The sequence below is a fragment of the Geotrypetes seraphini genome, chromosome 10, assembly GCF_902459505.1.
Source record: "Geotrypetes seraphini chromosome 10, aGeoSer1.1, whole genome shotgun sequence".
NCBI classification, from domain to species: domain Eukaryota; kingdom Metazoa; phylum Chordata; class Amphibia; order Gymnophiona; family Dermophiidae; genus Geotrypetes; species Geotrypetes seraphini.
In genome coordinates this window covers 3,461,185-3,484,729 of record NC_047093.1, presented here as the reverse complement: position 1 = coordinate 3,484,729, position 23,545 = coordinate 3,461,185, and the positions used below count along the sequence as shown (strand labels likewise).

At 43.2% G+C, this 23,545-nt stretch overlaps 1 protein-coding gene across 1 annotated transcript in view; it reads right to left on the bottom strand.

Annotated features, from left to right (window-relative positions):
- Positions 1-317: 317 nt before the first annotated feature.
- The window catches only part of TMEM235 (transmembrane protein 235), a 33,212-nt gene continuing 9,984 nt past the window's right edge, over positions 318-23,545 (bottom strand). Inside the window, exons 3-5 of the mRNA XM_033962146.1 lie at positions 13,264-13,344; positions 12,701-12,838; positions 318-1,416 (exon numbers count right to left, since the gene is read on the bottom strand). Of these exons, the coding sequence (XP_033818037.1) occupies positions 1,184-1,416; positions 12,701-12,836 (369 nt within the window). The 5' untranslated portion in view covers positions 12,837-12,838; positions 13,264-13,344 and the 3' untranslated portion in view covers positions 318-1,183. The remainder of the gene's footprint in view (positions 1,417-12,700; positions 12,839-13,263; positions 13,345-23,545) is intronic.

Sequence of the window (23,545 nt, the reverse complement as noted above, 5' to 3'; positions counted from 1 at the left end):
TGCAGCATCTCTCTTTTCCTCCTTTCTTAACCCCCCCCAGCTTGTGCATTTGTCCTTCCCAACCCTCTCCCAGTACATGCAGTATCTGTCTTTCCCAACCCCCTGAGCATCTGTCTTCCCTGCCTTCCGAACTCCCTATGCCTTACCAACTCTCTACCCCCTGCAGCCAGCCACCCCCTCCCCTGTCAGACTCTGCATCCAGCCACCCCCATCATACTCTGCACCCATCCAGCCAGCCATCCCCACCCTGTCAGACTCTGCACCCAACCAGCAACCCCCCCCCCATCAGACTCTGCACCCAGCAAGCCAGCCACCCCACTGAGAATTTGTGGGAGCCAATCAAAGAAGCTGCTGAGCGCCGAGCAGGAGCACCAAAGCATGCTCCCGCTCATTACCGCTCGGCAGCAGAAGAAATCAGCTGTAACCAGGCCAAAGGAAGCAGGATGATGGGGCAGGGTGCACAGCGAGCGAGTGAATGAGCAAGGAGGGAGAGGGAGGGGGGGTGCAATCAGACGGATGGGGGGAGAAAGCAGAGTCTGACAGAGGGGGTGGCTGGCTGGATGCAGAGTCTGATGGGGGCTGGCTGGGTGCAGAGTCTGACAGGGGGTCAAGCTTCAAATCTACAATCAGTAGATCTGATGTTATCTGGGGATTATCAGAACCTCTGGGATGAAAGATAAATTTGTAGCCCAATAAATGGATCATTTGGTGGGTTTAGTGCCAAACAGAACAAGAGTGGCGACAAGGAATCTTCCCACAATATCCCTTTTTGAATCCTGAAGCTATCTTTTATAATTTAGGTGACATCTGATTTGCCTCATCTTCATATTGGACATGACGTACTCAGTCAATAGGGGATGCTATCATAATGTTATATAATCAAAGCATGCTATACTAAAGTTTTTATTTATTTGTTATTTTACATTTAGGCATAAAATAGCTAGAAACCTCTGAGACCACTATGAATAAACAGAATTATCAGCTGACAGCAGTCTTTGAGCTGAAGGTTTTTAGGGTAAAATGCCCCTTGCCAGAATATGTGAATAGTGGCTAATTCCAGCACAGCTTGGAACAGTACAGAAAATGAGCCCCCCCCCCACACCCCCAGATAGGTGCTACAATTCTTAAAGTCTTATCAGACTATGGGAGGCTCTAGTTTTGGCAGAGTGCCTCCCAGTATTGCTCAAATGACGACAGAGTGCCTGGAGGGCTGGTTGCGAAGCATCTGTGCAGAGAGGAAGAAGAGGCAGCCGCAGGTGACCTCCGAGGTAAAGGAAAGCCAGGCCAGTGCCATAGACCAGCCAAAACTGATGTGGACCTGCTGGAAATGCTGCTGGTCATACATCTGAACAATCTCACTGAATGCTGCCTGGGAATAACTAATGTACACGCTGATTCCTGACAAGGTCATCGCACCTGAAACCCAGAAGAGAAACAGCAGCAGTCAGGACATTTATTTATTCATTCATTCTGTTATCTATACCGTTCTCCCAGGGGAGTTCAGAACAGATTATATGCATTTATTCAGGTACTTGAGCATGGTCTTACTATAATTTCAGCATCACAGCAATAAAAAAGCAAGAGTGTCTCACGCTCATGTCTCCTGCTTGAAGTGTGAAGGGCCTACCCGCTAATTGCAGACAGCAGCTGTTCCAGCCGAAGGCAAGGAGCACAAGACAGCTGACAGTGGGTTTCAGAGCTTGGTTAATTCGGTAACCTTATGGCTGATATTAACACAGAGAGAGGAAGTTTGTTAAGGTGGAACGTGATTAATGCCAGAAGAACTGATGATTAGGTGGATAAGATAGTTTTTAATTAGGAGGAGTATGTTTTAATGATGGATTCGTTAGGTTGGTGATTATATTAGAGAGCTGATGAGATGAAATGTTTGTTTTAAATTTACGCAAACATTTCACTGTTATAAGTTGCTTCAGGATAAAGGTGAATAAATAATTTTTCCATCAAGCCTCAGTCTTTCACATGCTGCATATTTGAGATAAACTCCTGTTGCTCCCTATTACAGAATGACACGGGGACACATTTTTCCCCGTCCCCATGGGAACTCATTTTCCCGTACCGTCCCGAGTTATTTTCCTGTCCGTGCCCCATTCCTGCAAACTCCTAATATGAACAAGCCTCAAACACTTTAAAATCATAGGCATTTGAGACTTGTGCAGTTAAAGCTAAGCTTACAGGAATGGGGCAGGGACAGCAACAACAACACAACTTATGGAGACAGGACAGGGAAATTGAGCTCCTGCAGTGACTGGGAAAAACTGTCCCCATGTCATTCTCTACTCTCTATCTCAGTGGATAATAACCCTTATCCTCCCTGTCTCATCTCCTTGCAAACTCGGGATCATCTTAAGTATCTTACGGGCCACATCGAGGCGGAGAAAGATATCTTCTTTTTCAAGGGTCCCACGACAACAAGAGGGCATCCGTTGAAAATCAGGGGCGGGAAACTACGAGGTGACACCAGGAAATTCTTTTTCACTGAAAGAGTGGTTGATCGCTGGAATAGTCTTCCACTACAGGTGATTGAGGCCAGCAGCGTGCCTGATTTTAAGGCCAAATGGGATCGGCACACTCTAGAGGAGCGCAGGGAGAGGGGAGACATGATTGAGACGTTTAAATACGTCACCGGACGTATAGAAGTGGAAGATAACATCTTCCTTCTTAGAGGCCCCTCAACCACAAGAGGGCACCCGCTCAAACTCAGGGGCGGAAAATTTCACGGCGACACCAGGAAGTATTTCTTCACGGAGTGAGTGATTGATCGGTGGAACGGGCTTCCAGTGCAGGTGATCGAGGCCAGCAGTGTGCCAGATTTTAAGAATAAATGGGACGCCCATGTGGGATCCCTAAGAGGGTCAGGGCAAAACACTAGCTAATCTTAAGGGGAGGGTCTATAGTGGGCAGACTTGATGGGCCTTGGCCCTTTTCTGCCGTCATCTTTCTATGTTTCTATGTTTCTATGGGATCTATTCACAGGGCAAAGGTAGGGGAGGGACATTAAGGTGGGCAGACTAGATGGGCCGTGGGCCCTTATCTGCCGTCTATTTCTATGTTTCTATGTTTCTATCTTTGACTCCTCACTCTCCTTCTCTGCACAAATCCACCAGACCACCAAAACCTATCGTTTCTTTCTCTATAATATTGCCAAAATCTGACCCTTCTTCCCTAAGCACACCACCAAAACCCTTATTCACACCCTTATCACCTCTGGCCTAGACTACTGCAACCTGCTTCTCACCGGTCTCCTGTTGAACCACCTCTCTCCCCTTCAATCCGTTCAAAATGCTGCCAGAGTCACTATGCTCACCTTACCCCCTCCTCAAGTCGCTTCATTGGCTCCCTATTCATCTCTGCATACAGTGTGGAATATGTAGCCAAAGAATGTGAACAGGGCCTAATAATTTAACTGAGTTTAAAAAAAGGTTTGGATGAGTTTCTAGAGGGCAGGTCCAGTGACCTTTCACTTATTCAAGACAGGCACACTGGCCCCAACAAAAGCAGATGTTCCAGCCTACTATGACTTATTTCTATAGCGCTGCCAAACACACGTAGCGTTGTACGTTACATTAACCATGAAGAGACAATCCCTGCTCAACAGAGCTTACAATCTAATCAGACAGACAAACAGGATGATTTGGATAGGGAATTACGGAGCAGTGACAAAATAGATGTAGGTACTCCACAAGCAGTTTGGAGTTAGAAGTTAAAAGTGGCCTTTTAGCCTGGATATGAATCCTGCCTGAAACGGAGCTCGACATACCGACTCAGGTAGTCTGTTCCAGACATACGTGGCAGCAAGATAGAAGGGGTGGAGTCTGAAGCTGGCAGTAGAGGAGAAGGGTACAACAAGCAGAGTTCCCGGGGGGGGGGGGGGAGTATAAGGGGAGATGAGAGATACTGAGTAGAGAATGACACAGGGACAAATTTGTCCCCATCCCCGCAGGAACTCAATTTCTCCGTCCACGCAAGTTTTGTCACTGTCACTGGCCTTCCGCAGGATAGGGATACAAGTACCCCCATACCTGAACGATATGCTGATCAGAGTGCCATCAAGGATGTGCAACAGGTTGTGGATCTCCTACAGGATCTGGGCTGGATAGTTAACTTCAGGAAGTGTCATCTAGAGCCAACCCAATGCTTGGAGTATTTGGGAGTCTGCTTCAACACGGCGAAAGGCTGGGGCTTTTTCATCAAGCCATGCAAACAGAAACTCAGGAATCAAATTTCAGAGCTCTTAGCGATGCCGAATCCCATGGCCAGGCATTACCTCCAGGTGCTAAGCTTGATAGCAGCCACCCTGTAAGTAGTTCCCTGGGTGAGGATGCATTTGCACTCCCTCCAGGATTCCCTGCTCTCCAGTTGGTCCCCACAGCGACATTCTCTTCAACTGCAGCTGCCCTGGACAGGAGAAGCGAGAAGCAGCTTGCACTGGTGGCTCCAGGGAGACTCCTTATCTTCTCATGAGTGATTCTAATAAATGATGCTAGCCTGTTGGGGCCCATTGTGGAGGTCATTCAGCACAGGGCCAATGGACCGCCCCACAGAGAAAGTGGTTCATAAATCGTCTAGAACTAGGAACCATTCATCTAGCATTGAGGGTGTTGGAAAAGTACCTGGAAAAAAAGGCAGTCAGTATGTTCTATGACAATGCCATTGTGGTAGCTTCAGCACAGGGCCAATGGACCGCCCCGCAGAGAAAATGGTTCATAAATCATCTGGAACTAGGAACCATTCATCTAGCATTGAGGGTGTTGGAAAAGTACCTGGAAAAAAAGGCAGTCAGTATGTTCTATGACAATGCCACTGTGGTAGCTTATGTGAACATACAGGGAGGCACCAGACATGCTCTATTATGTCTGGAGGCCCAGATGTTGTTCAAGTGGGCAGAAGCTCATCTTCAGTCACTCTCCGCAGCTCATTTAGTGTGAGTGAAAAATGTTCAGGCCAACTTTGTCAGCTGGTAGATCCAGGAAAGTGGTCACTCCCAAAGAGCACTCAACCTCATTGTCCAGTGTTGGGAAAGACTGGTAATGGACTTGATGGCTTCAGCCAAGAATGCAAAGATGAACCATGAAGCGCAGGGTTGGAAGTGTTGGTTCAGCCCTGGCTAGAAAAGAGGCTTCCCTAAGTGTTTCTACCACAGCCTTTGGTGGGCTGGGTCATCCTCAGAATTGTAAATCACCTGGGACTTGTGATCCTGGTAGCGCTAGACTGACCTCACCAGCCTTGGCATGCAGATCTAGTGTGTCTCCAATGAGACAGATGCATCAAACTACCGGTTCACATAGGGCTCCTCAGGCATGGACCAATTCCCATGGAAAACCCAGAGCATTTTGGTCTTATGGCATGGCTCTTGAGCGCATGGCCTTAATCCGTATGGGTTATTTGGAGGTAGTCATTTCAACTCTTCTTCAAACAAGAAAAGCCGTCGACATTTGCGGCTTACACTAAAGTCTGGAAGGCTTTTCAGCTCTGGTGCGCCAAAGATCGGCAGTTTAGATGTTTTGTTGCCCTGGTGGTGATCCTCAGCTGTGGGAGTTCTCATGAGTGTGGTTCATTTCATCCTGATTCAATGAAGGAAACTTAAATACTTAACCGAATCACAGATTCTCTGTAGACAACAGGATAAATCAAGCCACATAGTTTCTCCTTCCATCCTGAAGAACAGAATTTGGAACTTCTGAATGGGATTAAGGACATGGGGTGACCATTTGCATGAGAACTCCCAAGAAGAGAACCTTTACTGGTCTATCTGAGCTCAGAAACAGCAAGGTCTAGATCACATCCATGTCATCCATGAATATGGCTGACTGATCCTGCTGTCTTTAAGGAACTTCAGTTACAGGTATGCAATTATTGGGCTGATATTCAGTGGAAGGTATCCAGATAAGAGAGCTCCTACCTGGCTATCTTCCACTGAACAGGTGATCCTCAGATTTTCATCAACACTTGAGAAGATAATGCTGCTGAAAATCCATGAAGACTGCCATGACACTATCCAGTTAGTTCCTGGGCAGTCTGGACATGAAATCAGGGCAGAAGGAGAAGCTGCTTGGACACTGCTGATATTTGCTGGACTCGAGATAGCATGGAAGCTATTTGTACTGCCGCTGAATTATCAGCAGTACCCAGTGACTCCAGGAAGGGCTGCAGAATGTCTGGATATTTTGTGCGATTGATTATCCAGATAGGTACTGCCACTAGGTATACAAGCACAATTGAGCTGGCGGCAGCTGGCATTTAAAAAAATACAGCCGCTAGCTGAATATCACCCCTGTGTTGTTTTCTGCTTGGAGCTAAAATCAAGTAAACCTCAGCTGCGCTTTAGAGTTGTTTTTTCAATTCTTATTCTATGAAGCGTGCTTGACCTTTTGCAAACGTGAATGCTTCAATTCTCTTTTCTAAACTAAAGACAGCCTCATCTGTGCAGAACTGTTAGCCCTTAAAGTCCCTTCTGAGTTCCAAGCACTAGACCTCTGAATGCACAACGCCTAGCAGATGCGATAGCTGGGGCATGCTGGCATGCTTGGCACATCATGCCCCAGCTATCGCATCTGCTAGGCGTTGTGCATTCAGAGGTCTAGTGCTTGGAACTCAGAAGGGACTTTAAGGGCTAACAGTTCTGCACAGATGAGGCTGTCTTTAGGGAGGCTGTACCCGCTTGGTGCTCTGAATGCCAGTTTAAAAATCCGACTTCATCCTTTCTAGACACATAATAAAAATTAGCCAGAGGTCAGAAGTGGCAATTTGAGCAGTATTTGGACAGATATGTATTGAAAGAGCAAGCAGAGTATGGTAGCTGGGAAAAGCCTAATCTAATCAGGATTTATTAATTACTCTTTTCCAGAACAGGTTTAGGGGGAAGTATACAATATAAGAAGAGGGTAAAGAGTCATGAACTTCATATACCGCTTTTCTTTGTGGTACAAGCAGACACCCTGGGAAGAGGCTTGGAAAAGTGTGGGAACAGCCACCGTTTGGAGTAAGTTGGCAAGCTGCTGGTGGGACTAGGTCCTCAGGTTCTGATACCGAAAGAGGGAAAATGGCGAAGTATGAGAGTGGATGGGGTTAAAATAACATCTTGCAATTTGTTCAGTGTGGCATTTTCAATGAAATGGTATAAGATATTGATGAGGAGGGGGAGATAACATGCGTACAGGAGACATGGCTAGAGGAGGAAAATCCTAGTTTACAAAGCAGGTGGGTAGGGGGGATTTGGTTGCATCATCGGGGAAAGGAACACAGGCATATCAGTTTGGATGAGTAAGGTGCTGGGCTGTACAATAAATAAGATAATTATTGACCAAACAGGCGATATTTGCTTCTTGGCTCGAGGTGGCAAGATAAAGAAATCATTTTTAAATACTATAATGTGTATTATCCTAGTGTGGGACGTTGTCCTATATTGTTCTGAGTTTGCAGATCTGCCCATTGCAATTTTCCATTAATGGCACTGACTAAGGCTTTTAAAATAATTCAATTAGGTGCCTATATCCCCCCTTTTTATACAGTTGTCTGATTTTACATTCACTTTCCTTCAGCCTCGTGGCATTTTTCCCTCTTTCTCTTTTATAGTTGATACATTTCAGCTTATACATACTCCATTTTTAAAGCCTTCATAAGATACAGACTACTTTTTCACATATGACATTTTATAGTTGAGTGAGTTTCCCCCACTCCTTCTTTATATCCATATTTTGATATTTTTTATATTGAGTTCATTTTTATCTTATCGTTCATGTGTCCATACTGCACTTTTACTGTTATGTTATATTAACCAGGTTTTCTATTCCACCTTTACCTATTCAGTTCAAGGTCAAATATAAGAACATAAGAATAAAACCTTGGAGCATTGAGATTAAGCATCAAATTACTGCATCTCAATGGCCACAAATTTGGTCTTGGAGGATGAAATGTACAATGTCTGCAACTATGAGACAAACTTGGTTTTTTCTGGACCCCTGTTCGTTTACAAAAATTAGATAGCTCTAAGTCTAATAGGTGTTGGCATTGTCATCTCGAAGCGGGGACTTTAGATCATTTATTGTTCTATTGTCCATTCATTTTGGCTTTTTGGAAATCGATTTGGGGCCAAATAAATTGTTTGTTGGAAAATCCTGTGGCTCTATCCTATGATACTATATTATTTAGAATGTCAATGAGGAAGAAAAGTCAAATTTCTGCAAATAATAATAATCTATTACTTATTATGACAGGAGTTGCCATTCAGCAGATTACATTTAATTGGAAAAACTGGAATAGATTAAATTAGTTTTTGGTGGAATTCACTATGTCATTTGTACAAGATGGAACGAATGTTAGCCTTGCAGAAAGGTCATTTTAATAACGTTCAGGAGGTTTGGAGGCCATTAATGGAATATTATAATGCGTAGTTATTGGACTATCATTTTTCCCTAATAGGTATAATTGCAAAGTATGGGGGGTGGGATTTCTGATTTGATATTAAATTAATAGTACAGAATATATAATATATTATATGATATATGTAATACATATGAATTAGTAGGATTGGGAGGGAGGGTTTTAATATTACGATTTAAGTTAAATTGATAGAGAATCAAGTGATATTGTTTAAATTTAAATGTTATTTTATGATACACTTGTTGTAAGATGTAAAATGAATAAAGAATTAAAAAAAAAAAAAAAGAACATAAGAAAAGCTTTACTGGGTCAGACCAATGGTCCATCCAACCCAGTATCCCATCTTCGCAGCAGCCAATCCAAGTCACAAGTACATGGCAAAAACCCAAATAGTAGCAGCATTCCATGCTGCCGTCCCATGTCTGTCTCAACAGCAGACTATGGACTTTTCTTCCAGGAATTTGTCCAAACCCTTTTTAAAACCAGCTACATTAACTGCTCTTACCACATCCTCTGGCAACGCATTCCAGAGCTTAACTATTCTCTGAGTGAAAAAAATATATCCTCCAAAGTAAATGTATTACTCTGTAACTTCATCGAGTGTCTTTGAAAATCTTGATGCAGTAAAAAATTGATCCATGTGTGCCCATTCTACACCACTCAGGATTTTGTAGACTCAACCTCATATCTCCCCTCAGCCATCTCTTTTCCAAGCTGAAGAGCCCTAACCCTTTTATACTTTCCTCATACGAGAGGAGCTCCATCCCCTTTACCATCTTGATCGCTCTTCTTTGAACCTTTTCTAGTGCCGCTATATCTTTCTTGAGCTAAGGAGACCAGAATTGAATGCAATACTCAAGGTGAGGTCACACCATTGTGTGATATAGAGGCATTATAACATTCTTAGTTTTGTTAACCTAATAATTCCTAGCATCCTGTTTGCCTTCTTGGCCACCACCACACATTGGGCAGAAGGCTTCAGTGTACTGTTTACGATGACACCCAGATTATTTTCTTGAGCGCTGACCCCCAATGTGGTCCCTAGTATCCGATAACTATCTTCCCAATGTGCATCACTTTGCATTTATCCACATTAAATGTCATCTGCCATTTGAACACCCAGACTTCCAATTTCCTAAGGTCTTCCTGCAGTTTTTCACAGTCCGCACACGTTTTAACAACTTTGAACAGTTTACATTACATTACATACATTACATTAGGGACTTCTATTCCGCCTATACCTTGCAATTCAAGGCAGATTACAAAAGAGCTAACTGGACATTTCCAGTGAAGTTACAACAGTTTTGGGTTTTTTGGGGGGTTTTTTTGTGTTATCTGCAAATGCAATTCCCTCACTCGTAGTTCCAATTTCTAGATCATTTATAAATAAGTTAAATTGCACCAGTCCCAGCACAGATCCCTGCGGCACACCACTATTTACCCTCCTCCACTGAGAAAAATGGCCATTCAACCCTACCCTCTGTTTTCTAATTACAAGTTCTTAATCCACAATTGAACATTGCCTCCTATCCCATGACTCTTTAATTTTCTCAGGAGCCTCTCATAAGAAACTTTGTCAAAAGCTTTCTGAAAATCTAGAAACACTACATCAACCAGTTCGCCTTTATCCACATGTTTATTCACACCTTCAAAGAAGTCAAGCAAATTGGTGAGGAAGACCTCCCTTGGCTGAACCCATGTTGACTCTGTCTCATTAAATCATGTTTGTCTACAAGGTCCACAATTTTATCTTTTATAATTGTTTCTACTATTTTGCCCGGCATCAAAGTCAGGCTTACTGGACTGTAATTTCCCAAATCTCCCTTGGAACTCTTTTTAAAAATCGGTGTAACATTGGCCACCCTCCAATCTTCAGGTACTCCAGACGATTTTAATGACAGGTTACAGATCACTAACAGCAGGTCTGCAATTTCATTTAGTTTTTTTATCTAATGCATATTTATTGTTCATAATTTAGAGTTATGTTTTCATAGTGCATTGACCCCTGAGGCAAGTGCACCCTTGTGCTGAAATGAGATGCCGTGTCAGGTCCAGTTCGGAACAATAAAATTAGACTGTGTGGAATCTCCTGCTTCCTCCTATGGAAGCCCTTTTTTCGGCTCTACTTCCCTTTTCCTGTGCTTTGCATCATGGAGTTCCCTTTTTGGGCTCAGTTTTCTGAGATATATAGATGGGACAAGATGGGTAGTATAGAATCGATTAGGAGAAATAAATGAGTGGCTAAACTCAAGGCAAGTTCTTTGTACAGTTAAACAAGATATGAGGAACTGCTCTAAGTTAGCGTGAGTGGCCAGTCAGTTGCCAGATGTACTGTATTAAGGGCTTGGGAGAAGAGTCAGATTTTTACCTGCTTCACGAAGTAGAGGTAGTCTCAAGTTAGATGTAGCCTCTCTGAGAGTAAATCCCGGAGCTTAGCGGCTGCTCATGAAAAGGCTCACTGGCGAGTATCATGAAATATCTTTTTATGAGGCTACAGTAAGTGAGGCCTCCAAGGTGTGTAAACTAGAGGCTAACTTATTCTTTAGGAATTCTGGCCCATTTTGTCTGAGGACCTTGAAAATGTAGCCCTGTAGATTTTGGAGGAAGGATGCAATGTGGTTACGCCCTCTGTGTTGCAGTGGGAGCCAATGCAAGCTCTTTTTGGTTTGACCAGTGTACAGGGCATTACAGTAGTCTAGTCATGATGTTATCATGACATGAACCACCGTGGTCAGACTTGTCTTTCCAACATATGAAGAGAGATTTTGTAGGTAAGTAGGTTAAACTTGTTGAGTAATTTGGGAAAATGCAGAACAGTGACAGAGTTGGCAATTTTCTTAGAAGAAATCGATGCAGTTTGTATGTTTGTGAATGAATTGATCAAATTTTGTAAGCAGGGTGGTGTTTGGGAAGAGGAAAGGCATCTGACTTTTCAAATTGGTAGGGTTTAGAGAGGCATTTTTCAAAAACAATGCTTGGGGGGTTTGATTTCCACAAAGCAAAACAACCTCACTCGTCAGGGTTAAATCATCAAGTCTACAGATGGCAAAATTGGCTCAGTCTGTAAATTCCTATCTTTGAAAAAATCAGCAACTAGTTGATCATTATTTACTTATCCTTTATTGCAGAATGATTTACTTGCCCCACCAGTTTTAGGGTTATAATGTATTAAAAATTTCTTGTATTTGTATTATGCAGTGCTCCCTGTTGGAACCCTTGAGAAAGCCTGTTTTGGCGAAAGGGGTCCCGTCGGGCACATAAATGGTGGGTTAAGTAAATCATTCTGCAATAAAGGATAAGTAAATACTGATCAACTAGTTGCTGATTTTTTCAAAGAAAGGAATTTTCAGACTGAGCCAATTTTGCCATCTGTAGACTTGATGATTTAACCCTGATGAGTGAGGTTGTTTTGCTTTGTGGAGTTTTCTGATTTACCTCACTTCCTGTCTTCTACACTTTTCTGCTTTAGGGTTTGAATTCCACCCATTATGATGAACTAAATGGGTCTGAAATTCAGCCAATAGTAATCAGTGTTTCTTTAAATGAGACCTGGATATGTAGTGTGGAGCCCTATCCCGACATTGGCACTGCCCAGAAGCTTTCCAGGCAGTGCTGTACCCGCACTACTAAGGGTGGCAGAATATGCGTCCAGCATGTCCAGATAACACTGAATACTGGCGGTGTCTAGATAATTAATTCATTCACATTGAATCTAGAATTGTTTGTTCTTTAGGCTCTCTGTTTGGATAGACACTATAACTATGCCTAACTAGAACTATGTTCAGAATGTAATAGATTCTCCCTCAATTCTTCACCTTCCCTTGAGAACACAAGCATGCGGGACTAGATCTTTGTGAAAGACAGAGAGGAAACCAGAGGCAGGCACAGAGCAAGCGATCTCTTCATCTTTTCTCATGAAAGAGTTATAGGAGTCCGCTCTATCCCAGAGATCAACTGGAACTCCCACATGCCTGCCTGTACATAGTGGACTGAAAAGGCAGAGATAGAACGGGGACAAGACATTCCAGCTCTGGTACAGGGAGCTCAAGAGACATAAGAACATAAGAAGCGCCATCTCCGGATCAGACCTTCGGTCCATCAAATCCGGCGATCCGCACACACGGAGGCCCTGCCAGGCGTACACCTGGCGTAATTTTTAGTGACTGAGAGGGGGAAGAGATGTATTCCAGTTCCGGCATGGAGAGTGAGAAGAGAGGAATTTCAGCAGTGGCACAATCAGTTCAGGCCAGGGGGAGGATGGAGCGGTATACAACCTTCTTATACCTGGTCATGAACTCACCTCCAAGCCAGAAGAATGATCCTGTCAACAGAAGCAGCTGAAAACTCTCTGACAAAGAGCTGATGAGGCCACAGATCCAACCAAAAACCAGGAGAATGAGGCTGAGGGGTAAGACAACCACAAACACCCGGTGCATACCTGCAAGAGGACAACAGGACAAAGTCTGACTGGGACAGCTGAGCGAGAGAGAGAGAGAGAGAAAGAGAGAGAGATTAAGAAATGAAGAGATTACCACTGATAGGAGAAGGAGAGAGATTATGGTAGCACTGACCTGGAGATAGGGTAAGAGAAAGAAAGAGGATGCCACTAATCAAGAGAAAGAGAGAGTGCTAAAGGAAATACCACTAATCTGGAGAGAGAAACTGAGCTAGAGATAGGGTGAGAGGGGGAGCAAGAAATGAATACCACTGAGCAGGACAGGGACAGCATGTTGCCATCTGAAAAATGACAACCTCCTGCAATGTCTGATTCATTTATGCCTGTAGTAAAATACATCTTATTTCTTAAGAATGAATGAATGAAAGAAACAGCAGCTTCAGAGGACAGGATGCAGAACGACTCACAGATTAAGTGTTGCAATGATGGTGGAACCTCAGAGCTTTGAGTGCCAAAGGGGTCTATCAGGGGTACACAGCCATTCCTCCCTAAAAAAGAAAAGAAGGCAGAGATGGTAAAACATAACAGCAGCCCTGTCTCTCTGTCCGGCACATATACACAATTGATTGATATACCAGCATTCATACTGTGGTACAGCATGGAAATTTACCCAAAAATGGGGGGAAGGAGAGGAAATTAGCAGAAACACAGGCGGTGCTGGGGGTGAGCTAGGAAAGGGATTGAAAGGGAGGAGGAACAGTGAGATAGAGACAATAGGCTGGAAGGGAGGTGAGAGGGGGTGCTACCCCAAGAGCTATACCATAATTTCCTTTTTTGGTCCAAATATCTTTATTGAAATTTTTCAAAAGAAATAAACTAAAAACACTGGCATCAAATCCTATCTTTATAAATTACAGAAACATAATCATCCAGCTTGGCCCAGTGATTAATACTTGCAAAGCTCTTTTCTGTACCTACCATACTTATATTAATTATTTCTATAGTGCTACCAGACATACGCAGTGCTGCACAGTCACAAAGAAGACAGTCCCTGCTCAAAAGAGCTTACAATCTAAACAGACAAGACAAACAGGATGTCATGGATTCAGTTAAGGGGAACGGTTAATCTGCTGGCTGGGTTGGACGGCAGAGGAGAGTACAGGACAATGAAGCCATTGTGACATCACTGATGAGGTTGGCTCTTATTGGTGGAATGAGGCATTATGACATCACAAGCTCAGCTCTGCTTCCCAAAGACTGAAACTCTTCACAATACTACTATGAATTATTTCTATAGTGCTACCAGACGCACCCAGCACTGAACAGAGTCACAAAGAAGACAGTCCCTGCTCCAAAGAGCTTACAATCTAAACAGCCAAGACAAACAGGATGTCATGGATACAGTTAAGGGGAACAGTTAATCTGCTGGCTGGGTTGGTGGGGAGAAGGGTTATGGATTGAAGGCTATATAAAAAAAGCATATAATATTCCCCCAGTGCTGCATACTAAGGGTAGGAGTTTCTTTCCAATTAAATTAAAACAAGTTTAATAGCAGCCACCAAAAGTATCTCAAATGTTGCCCCATTAGGGGCAAAGTGTTATTCAGGCCTAGAGATTTCTTAAATCACAAGCTTGTAGGATTGTGGTTCCCAGGTGTTAAAGGTTTACATGCTTGACTTTCTAAAATTAGGAAAATGGTGTGGTGGCTACGTTAGTCTACTTTCCAAGGTAATATATTGAAATAAAACAAAGGAAATAAGGTAATACCTTTTTGATTGGACTAACTCAAGTCATTTTATGATGAGCGTTTAAAGGTGACCCTTCTTCTTCAGATCAGAAATAAGCAAATGTTGACAAATATCACTATATATAAGGAAAAAATGAAAGCATTTCAGGGATAGTTTCACAGGAAGAGGGAGGAGTGGGGGGGGGGTGAGCAGGAGACAGAGAGGTGTCAAAGCAGTTTTCAATGTCTTTGTAGTGGGAAAGAAAGCACAGATCTTTGTTAAGTCTTGTCTGGTAGATATCAAGATATGAAAGGGGGGGGGGGGGGGGGGGGGGGAAAGAAATGCCAAAAAAAGGACATGGGTAACAAAATGCATTTCCTAGTGAATCATGACAGAGATGAGAGTAAGGGGAGCAACCTGTGATGAGGGATCAGTAACTGGGAGAATGAGTGTAGAGTCCTTTGTACATGAGGATGAGAATTTTGAATTGAATGCAGGCAGCTAGTCACAGAGCCCAATCTGTCCTGTATTGAGAGGGTGCTTGATTTCTGCACCAGCTACCAGTAGAGGTGACGGCAGAATTTAAACCTGCCTAGGACAGAGACAGACAGAAGGGAGAGCGGCAGGACGGTTTCCAAGGTTTTGTAAGTGGCATATAGCAGCCATGGTTATAACCCTAACATTAATAAGACATTTCAGACAACTTCACAAAACCAGAGAGGAAGAATCTCATGGGAAAGACAGGGTGCACTGATTAGTTCTTACCTGTAAGTCGTTAATTAGGCTGTTATGTTAGAATCATGAGCAGAAGACTGAGGAATATGACTGTGGGGGATACGTAAACGGCCAAATGGGATGGGTCATGGCTTCACCAATTTTCTGCTCTGCATATAAACACCTAGGGGCCTAGTCAGAGAATGAGTAGCATAGAATATTTTCAAAACTGTGTGTGAGGCCTAGGAGCTGGTGCATGGTTGGAAGAGGTGTGGGGCTCCTGCAAGGCTTATACGAACATGCCAGGGTAGAGGAGTGGCCTGACAAGCTGGGCTTTATATCCCACTAATGCTCATCCTGGCCCTGGGCAAATCCTTTACCCTCCATTGTTTCTGGGGCAGAGAAATATGTAGAATATTTGCACATAGCCACCATGAGCAAACAGAGTCAACATGGATTCAGTGGAGCGCATGATCTGGTGCTCGGATCACTTGATAACAGGGATCAAAACATGATCAGATTTGGATTATTACATGAAATTACAAAACCATGGGAAACGCTGCTGCCTGCGGAGGTCACTCTATTCTTCTTGAACTCTCCTATTGGGATTTAACAAAAAGAAAAGGATTATAATATCCAGTCCAAATCTCATTTTTAACTCAAGGGATGCAAGAACTTGATAGGTAGGAAAACTATTAACTAAATAACACTGAAGGAAAAGCTGCACTACGGTGCAAAGCCACCTGTAGAGGTCTCTCGATTACCCTTTTAGTGAAAATAAAGATTGCTAAATATTTCTTTATTGACTCAAAACATTTATATGTTCTATATTTCACCACACACAGGGAAATTTCAGAGACCGCATGAATAGAAATGGCCTGCTTCCCTTGAAACATCTGGATACATTCAGAAATGATTTTTCTCATCTCTAAAATAAAGGTAAAGGACTCGGTCTTTATCTGAAATCAAAGCAGAGCTACTAATTGGGCAGATTCATCCTGAGGTTTGCTATCAATTCTCATCAGAGATGCTAAATAATAAGTCTTTGTACTAAACTTGGAATAGATTCAGAAGATACAGGGTGGGCCATGGAAAAGTAGCCTGCCTGGTGTTCCCCCTGACTGCGGAAGGTGCATAGACGTGAACGGGGACCACTTGTGGGTTAGTGCTCGTTCATCTTGTCATGCTATCGCCGGAGGTGGGCTACTTTTCAGAACTTCTTTTACATATCTTAGAAAAAGTTCTTTAGGTGAAACAAGCAGCAGACATGGAAAATGCATCAATCTCAAACTGCAATTCTATTTTAAATGGTAACATAAAAATGTAAGACTTGCCTTACTGGGACAGACCGAAGGTCCATCAAGCCCAGTATCCTGTTTCCAATAGTGGCCAACCCAGGTCCCAAGTACTTAGCTAGATTCTAAGTAGTGAAACATCATCTTTCAACAAACCCCAAGTGAAATGACCTTTAAGCCCGTTTTAACTCCAGGCTTTTCCTCCAGGAACTTTCCATGGCCCTCTTTTTTCTATGATCTGCTGCTCCTTATTTTTAAATGAAGTTGAACCATTCCACTGGCATTTCATCTGTAGTTCTGCTGCTGCTAAGTCCTTTTGACGAAGGGGCCAAACAGAAGTAGCCCAAATACATTGCCAGTTTTGGGGGCTCATTTTGACTTTGCACTTGGCCATTGCCAAGTCCAACAAACTCAGGCAGACAGCAAACGGGTTATGATGTGATGGAAGCAGCTCCCGGGCCAGGGGCAAAAGACCCTCCCCAGCAGAGAGTGCCCTGCAGTAAAACGGCAGCGCACACATGCATCCCCCGTGCGGTCCACCCAGGCGCCTGCCTATATGCATGCACACCCGCTCCATTCACCTTCGCAGATCCTCCAAAGGCCGGAATGGGAGTTGAGCTCGCCCGGGGGGCCCCGGCTGGAGTTCCCGGGGCCCCTCTCGGCCACCTCCAGGATGTACCAGTAGTCGGTGCCGATGGCCCAGGCCAGGAAGCAGAAGCTGAGGACGCCGCAGAGCCTGGCGAGCCCGAAGAGTAGCGGCACGTTGAGGCGGAGCCCCGGCCACCATCTGCCACCCCCCGACTCCTCCTCGCCAGCCGCCGATCGCATCGCCCCCGTTACACCCGAGACGAAGCACCGGCTATTCCCCCCCTTCAACGCCACTTCCCTATTTGCACTCAGAGAAAGCATTTCTTCCTACCCCCCCCTTCCCCCCATGATGGTTGACTGCAGAACCCCCTTGACTCGGATCCATCTTCTGAATTCCCACTGGAAGAAGGAAGACAATGACTGGGAAGCAGAGACTAGTGGACTCGACATTGCTCTGACTGGGTGACTGAGAATTGGATAGAGGGGGTGTATTTCGAGTTTAGCAAAGCCTTTGACAGATGGGCCCCAAAGTGACAGGCAACTGGCCACACAGGTCGATGGAAAAGTGGTGTGCCTCTTGGGCTTCTTCTTTTTCACATTTTTCTAAGCGAGATTGCTGAAGGGCTGGCACCTAACATTTGCCTCCTTGTAGATGATACCAAAATCTGCAGGATGCTGTTAATAACATGAAGAAAGGATTGGACAATTTCCTGCTGGAAAAAGGGATAGAGGGGTATAGAGGATTACTGCACAGGTCCCTGACCTGTTGGGCCACCGCGTGAGCGGACTGCTGGGCACGATGGACCTCGGGTCTGACCCAGCAGAGGCATTTCTTATGTTCTTAAGAATGGTCTGAAATTTGGCAGCTAAACTTTAATGCTAAGAAATCCAAGGTCATGCATTTGGGCTGCAAAAAACGTTTGTGCACAAGAGGTGCAGGATTTGAAAAGGCGACAGTGAAAACTAGAGAGATGCTAGGGTGCATAGGGCCAGTAGGAAAATAAAAATAAAATTCAATGCAAAGAAATGCAGAGTAATGCATTTGGGGATTAATAATAGGAAGGAACCGTATATGCTGGGAGGAGAGAAGCTGATATGCACGGACGGGGAGAGGGACCTTGGGGTGATAGTGTCCGAAGATCTAAAGGCGAAAAAACAGTGTGACAAGGCAGTGGCTGCTGCCAGAAGGATTCTGGGCTGTATAAAGAGAGGCGTAGTCAGTAGAAGGAAGAAGGTGTTGATGCCCCTTTACAGGTCATTGGTGAGGCCCCACTTGGAGTATTGTGTTCAGTTTTGGAGACCGTATCTGGCGAAAGACGTAAGAAGACTTGAGGCGGTCCAGAGGAGGGCGACGAAAATGATAGGAGGCTTGCGCCAGAAGACGTATGAGGAGAGACTGGAAGCCCTGAATATGTATACCCTAGAGGAAAGGAGAGACAGGGGAGATATGATTCAGACGTTCAAATACTTAAAGAGTATTAACGTAGAACAAAATCTTTTCCAGAGAAAGGAAAATGGTAAAACCAGAGGACATAATTTGAGGTTGAGGGGTGGTAGATTCAGGGGCAATGTTAGGAAATTCTACTTTACGGAGAGGGTGGTGGATGCCTGGAATGCGCTTCCGAGAGAGGTGGTGGAGAATAAAACTGTGACTGAGTTCAAAGAAGCGTGGGATGAACACAGAGGATTTAGAATCAGAAAATAATATTAAAGATTGAACTAGGCCAGTTACTGGGCAGACTTGTACGGTTTGTGTCTGTGCATGGCCGTTTGGAGGAGGATGGGCAGGGGAGGGCTTCAATGGCTGGGAGGGTGTAGATGGGCTGGAGTAAGTCTTAACAGAGATTTCGGCAGTTGGAACCCAAGCACAGTACCGGGTAAAGCTTTGGATTCTCGCCCAGAAAAAGCTAAGAAGAAAAAAAAAAAAAAATTTAAATTGAATCAGATTGGGCAGACTGGATGGACCATTCGGGTCTTTATCTGCCGTCATCTACTATGTTAAGGTATTGAAGCCCCTGTAGAAGACTCTGGTGAGACCTCATTTAGAATATTGTGTAGAATTTTGGAGGCCGACCTTCAAAAAGATATAAATGGAGGAAGGCTACTAAAATGGTGTTATGCCTCAGCATATTACCAAATATCAGCATATATTTGGTAAAAAGTACAAAAAAACTAAAAAAGATAAAAGAAGATACGGGTGTGATCCAGTGAAGATCGTGGTTTAGTGAGCTTTTCTCACTGGAACCTGTGGGTAATTTCACCCTCTGAGGATCGTGTATCTTATGTTCTCCTTATGAAGTTTGGAGATTAATATTTCCTGGAACAATTTTTTTGCCATATAACATATTGAAGGTTCCAGTTGGTAGCATAGCCACCATTTTTTCATTCAGCATATTACTGACATGTTCAGCATATTACTGACATGTATCCTCAAGTCTGCTTATCTGAAAGTCTGTTTATCTGACATCCTGACCTCCTCAATCTCCAAAGGACAGTAAAATCAGATGGTTTCTGCAATAAGCTTGCTTAGCTGACATCCTGACCTCCTTGATCTTCAAAGGACAGTAAAACCAGAAGGTTTCCACAACAAATATCTGCTATCTTGACCTTTTTTGACCTGGGAGTTGCCCAAACCGCATCAAAAGGATGGGAAGCTGATTTCTTTAACACCTCCTTGATAACATCAAAGTCTGCTTCTCTGGCATCCTGACTTCCTTTTTCCTGCGTGTCTCTCAAATAACATCAGTAAAGCCAGATGGGAAAACCAGTCTCTGCAAACACCTCCTGGGTAACATCAAAAGGACAGGGAAACAAACAAGTATCTGCCATCTTGACCTCCTTGACCTAGGTGTTGTCAAAACAAATAACAAAGGACCAGTACCAGCTGTCTTACTAAGAGGCAAGCAGCTTTTCACCCAATATAAAAGACGGGACTTGCCTCTAACCTTGGAACCCAAGACGTCTCCAGGAACAGGATCCAAGATGTCTCAAGGGGCAGTCTCCCGTGTCTACTCGCCTATCTATTGAGGGGTTCCCAATTGTGAAGGTAGAGTGTTTGCCTGAGATACGGTGATGCTATTTTATTCTTATATATATATATATATATATATATATGTATAATAAAGTGTGATTGTTTATGCTTTATATTGTCTGTGTGCTTTTCTGAGTGTCACTGATCATCCCATTTGACAGAAATAAGTGGCAGAACAAATGGTGTGTGAGATACGTCATAAGGAAGATGTCTGTACAGCCAAGCGCAATCAGGGAGGACATATCCCCTATGGAAAATGTTCAGTTTGTAAACACAGCATGACAATTACAAGTTTTAAACATCCAGTGATGGGTCTCGACATCCAATTAAGAGATTATAGTGACTGCAACACAAGCTCTCTTATTTATTTATTCAATTTTCTATACCATTTACATTAATTTATTCAGGTACTCAAGCATTTTTCCCTGGCTGTCCCAGTGCGCTCACAATCTATCTAATGTACCTGGGGCATTGGGGGATTAAGTGATTTGCCCAGGGTCACAAGAAGCAGTATGGGTTTGAACCCACAACCTCAGGGTGCTGAGGCTGTAGCTTTAACCACTACACCATACCTCCATTATATGTTCATGCGATTTATGGTATATTGGAAAGACGAAGGAGGATAATAAAGCACAGAAGTTGTGTAAGCAGGAATATTCAAAGAGCTCCAAGAAAAGAATCATAGCACTGAAGACATTCAATTTTTTATTCTGAAAATCATGAAAACTAGGTGGAGACCTTGACAGCACCCAAGACTCCCACTGGAACTACACCATCCCCCAGGACCCTGACTTTTCAAAAGCCGACATGAGTTGGTCAAACATCAAGGAGACTGACTGGCAAACGTTCATCAAGTAGAAACATAGAAAAAAGCAGCAGAAAAGGGCTATAGCCCACCAAGTCTGCCCATTCCAAGTATCCCCTCCCCTGAATTTACTCCCTTAAAGATCCCACGTGAGTATCCCATTTTCTCTTAAAATCAGCTGGAATAACAACTGCGGACTACCCCAGGGCTCCCCGTTGTCACCGACCCTCTTCAACATCTACCTCATCTCATTGGGACACCTGCTACAGAGCTTAAATCTCAACTTCCATGTGTACGCTGACGATATAACTGTTGTGCTACCACTATCCGATCTGTCACCGAATTTCATTAATCTCCTATTCAATACCCTAAACCAAATAGAACTTTGGATGAAGGCCTTCAAACTCAAACTGAACACAGAAAAAACTAAATTTTTCCTGGCTTCTCCCAATGAATAGATAAAAGACAACAAGATTCACGTGAATGGCAGAGATTACGAAATCGCACAATCTATAAAAATACTAGGAGTTACCCTTGACAGACATCTAACCCTAGAAAAGCATACAGATCCAATGTTCAAAAAAAGTATTTCAACGCTATGGAAGCTCCGCACTGTGAAAAAATTCTTCGATTAATCATCCTTTCAACTACTCGTACAAGCTTCCATCTTGAGTACACTGGACTACTGCAACATCATATATCTGGGAGCTTATAAAAAGACACTTCACAAGCTAAGATTAATCCAAAACACTGCAGTCCGACTCATCTTCGGATTAAAAAAAGGGGAACATATCACCCCTTACTTCCAAATACTCCACTGGTTGCCGGTAGAATCCAGAATACTCTTCAAGTTTGCCTGCATCAGCTACAAAGCGGTCTTCGGGATGCTACCAACTTACCTCGCCTCCCAATTCTTCACCAACTGCCCGAATAAGACCTCTCGCAGAGCAATCCTCTTTAATTACCCATCTCTGAAATCATGTCACTACAAGAAGTACCTAGACAGAATGCTATCATTCCAGGCATCTAAACTGAACACATGACTAGCAAAACCAATACTCAAGGCCACATCATGCGCTGACTTCAGAAAATCACTAAAGACCCGTCTCTTTAACGCAACCTGAGCTCTTCCCCTCTGCCAATTTTACCTCCCCGAAAGCCCTTTCTCTCCCTTTACCTTTCCTCTTTCAACGTATATTGCTGTAATCCTCTCTTATTCACATTGCAAATATCTTCCTGTAAACAGCTTTAATCTCCTGTACCTTGTTGTAAACCATTTCGTACTGTAACCTGATCTAAAACATTTGCTTCATGTTGCAAACATCCTGTTTTTTCATTGCATGTATCTTCTTGCAAGCAGCCCTAATCTTATGTAGCCTGTTCCAAACATATGTATCTTGTTGTAAACATGTCTCTTGCTGTAATCACTGCATTCTCTCACTGCACGATTCTTCTTGTAAACCGCTTTGAACTTATGGTATAGCGGTATGTAAGAAATAAAATTATTATTATTATTGCTAAAGGAAGAACAGCGCCTCATACATAACTTTGACACGGTGACACCCAAGGGTCTAAATGCTGAACTCGATTTAAGAGCTTTTTTGTAGACAAACCTTTATTGGAAGTGGTACCTTGGATTAGTACCTAACATATATCCCATCGGTTTATTACTTACAGTTATCAGTCACATGTTCTAAGATTTTGCCATATAACAGAATATTTTTTAGGTTCCACACTTGCATCATAAATATATTCATAGACGTGGATACATTCCTATAATTGATTGCCGTTTTTTTTTAATTAGAGACATGCAGAGTTTTAAAAGTCTAGTCTTACAATACGGATCAGTCTGCTTTCCCAAGATGAGCTGGTTTTATCATTTAGCATATATGCTTTTTAAATAGTATACATCATGACATAGTTAGCTCACGGCAAATTTTATAATACTTAAGTGACTAATGCCGCACACACATGCACCTCACATGTTAAAAGCAAGTGGCAGTGTCAACGCCATTGTTTTTACTTTCATTTTTATTCCTTTTGGAGTAGTGGTGCAGATCGGTAAGCGCATCTGGTTATTTTTCTGTTCATGCATTTTGCAAAAATAGCACCACACTGCGGCACATTTGATAAGCTATATATTGTCCATCTTCGGATTTTGTTTCTTTGGAACACTAGGTAAGAGGTATCCCCGTTTTTCATTGTAGCAGTTCACACCAGCACACTGCAGTTTCTTCTACTAGTTTGTCATTTGTGATATATTTGTTGAGCCACCTTGGTACCTTAATTTGAATTTTGTAGGTTAGTTCTTTCACATGTCATTAAATAAGTGGTAGTTATGTAGCATGCAGCATGTCCACATTCAGCTTGGCAAGTTGTCACGGTACCTTAAAAACTTTAAGTTGGCAGCCATGACCTGAATTCTGTAGTTTAGTTCTTTTATATGACACCAAGTGGTAATTCTGGGGCACTTATCATGTCTGCATTGAGTTTGGTGAGATGTCATGGCACTTTAAAAAATATTTTAAGTTGGTAGCTATAACCGCATGCATTTTGACATTTGTTTTATAGTTTCAGAGCCGATACGCT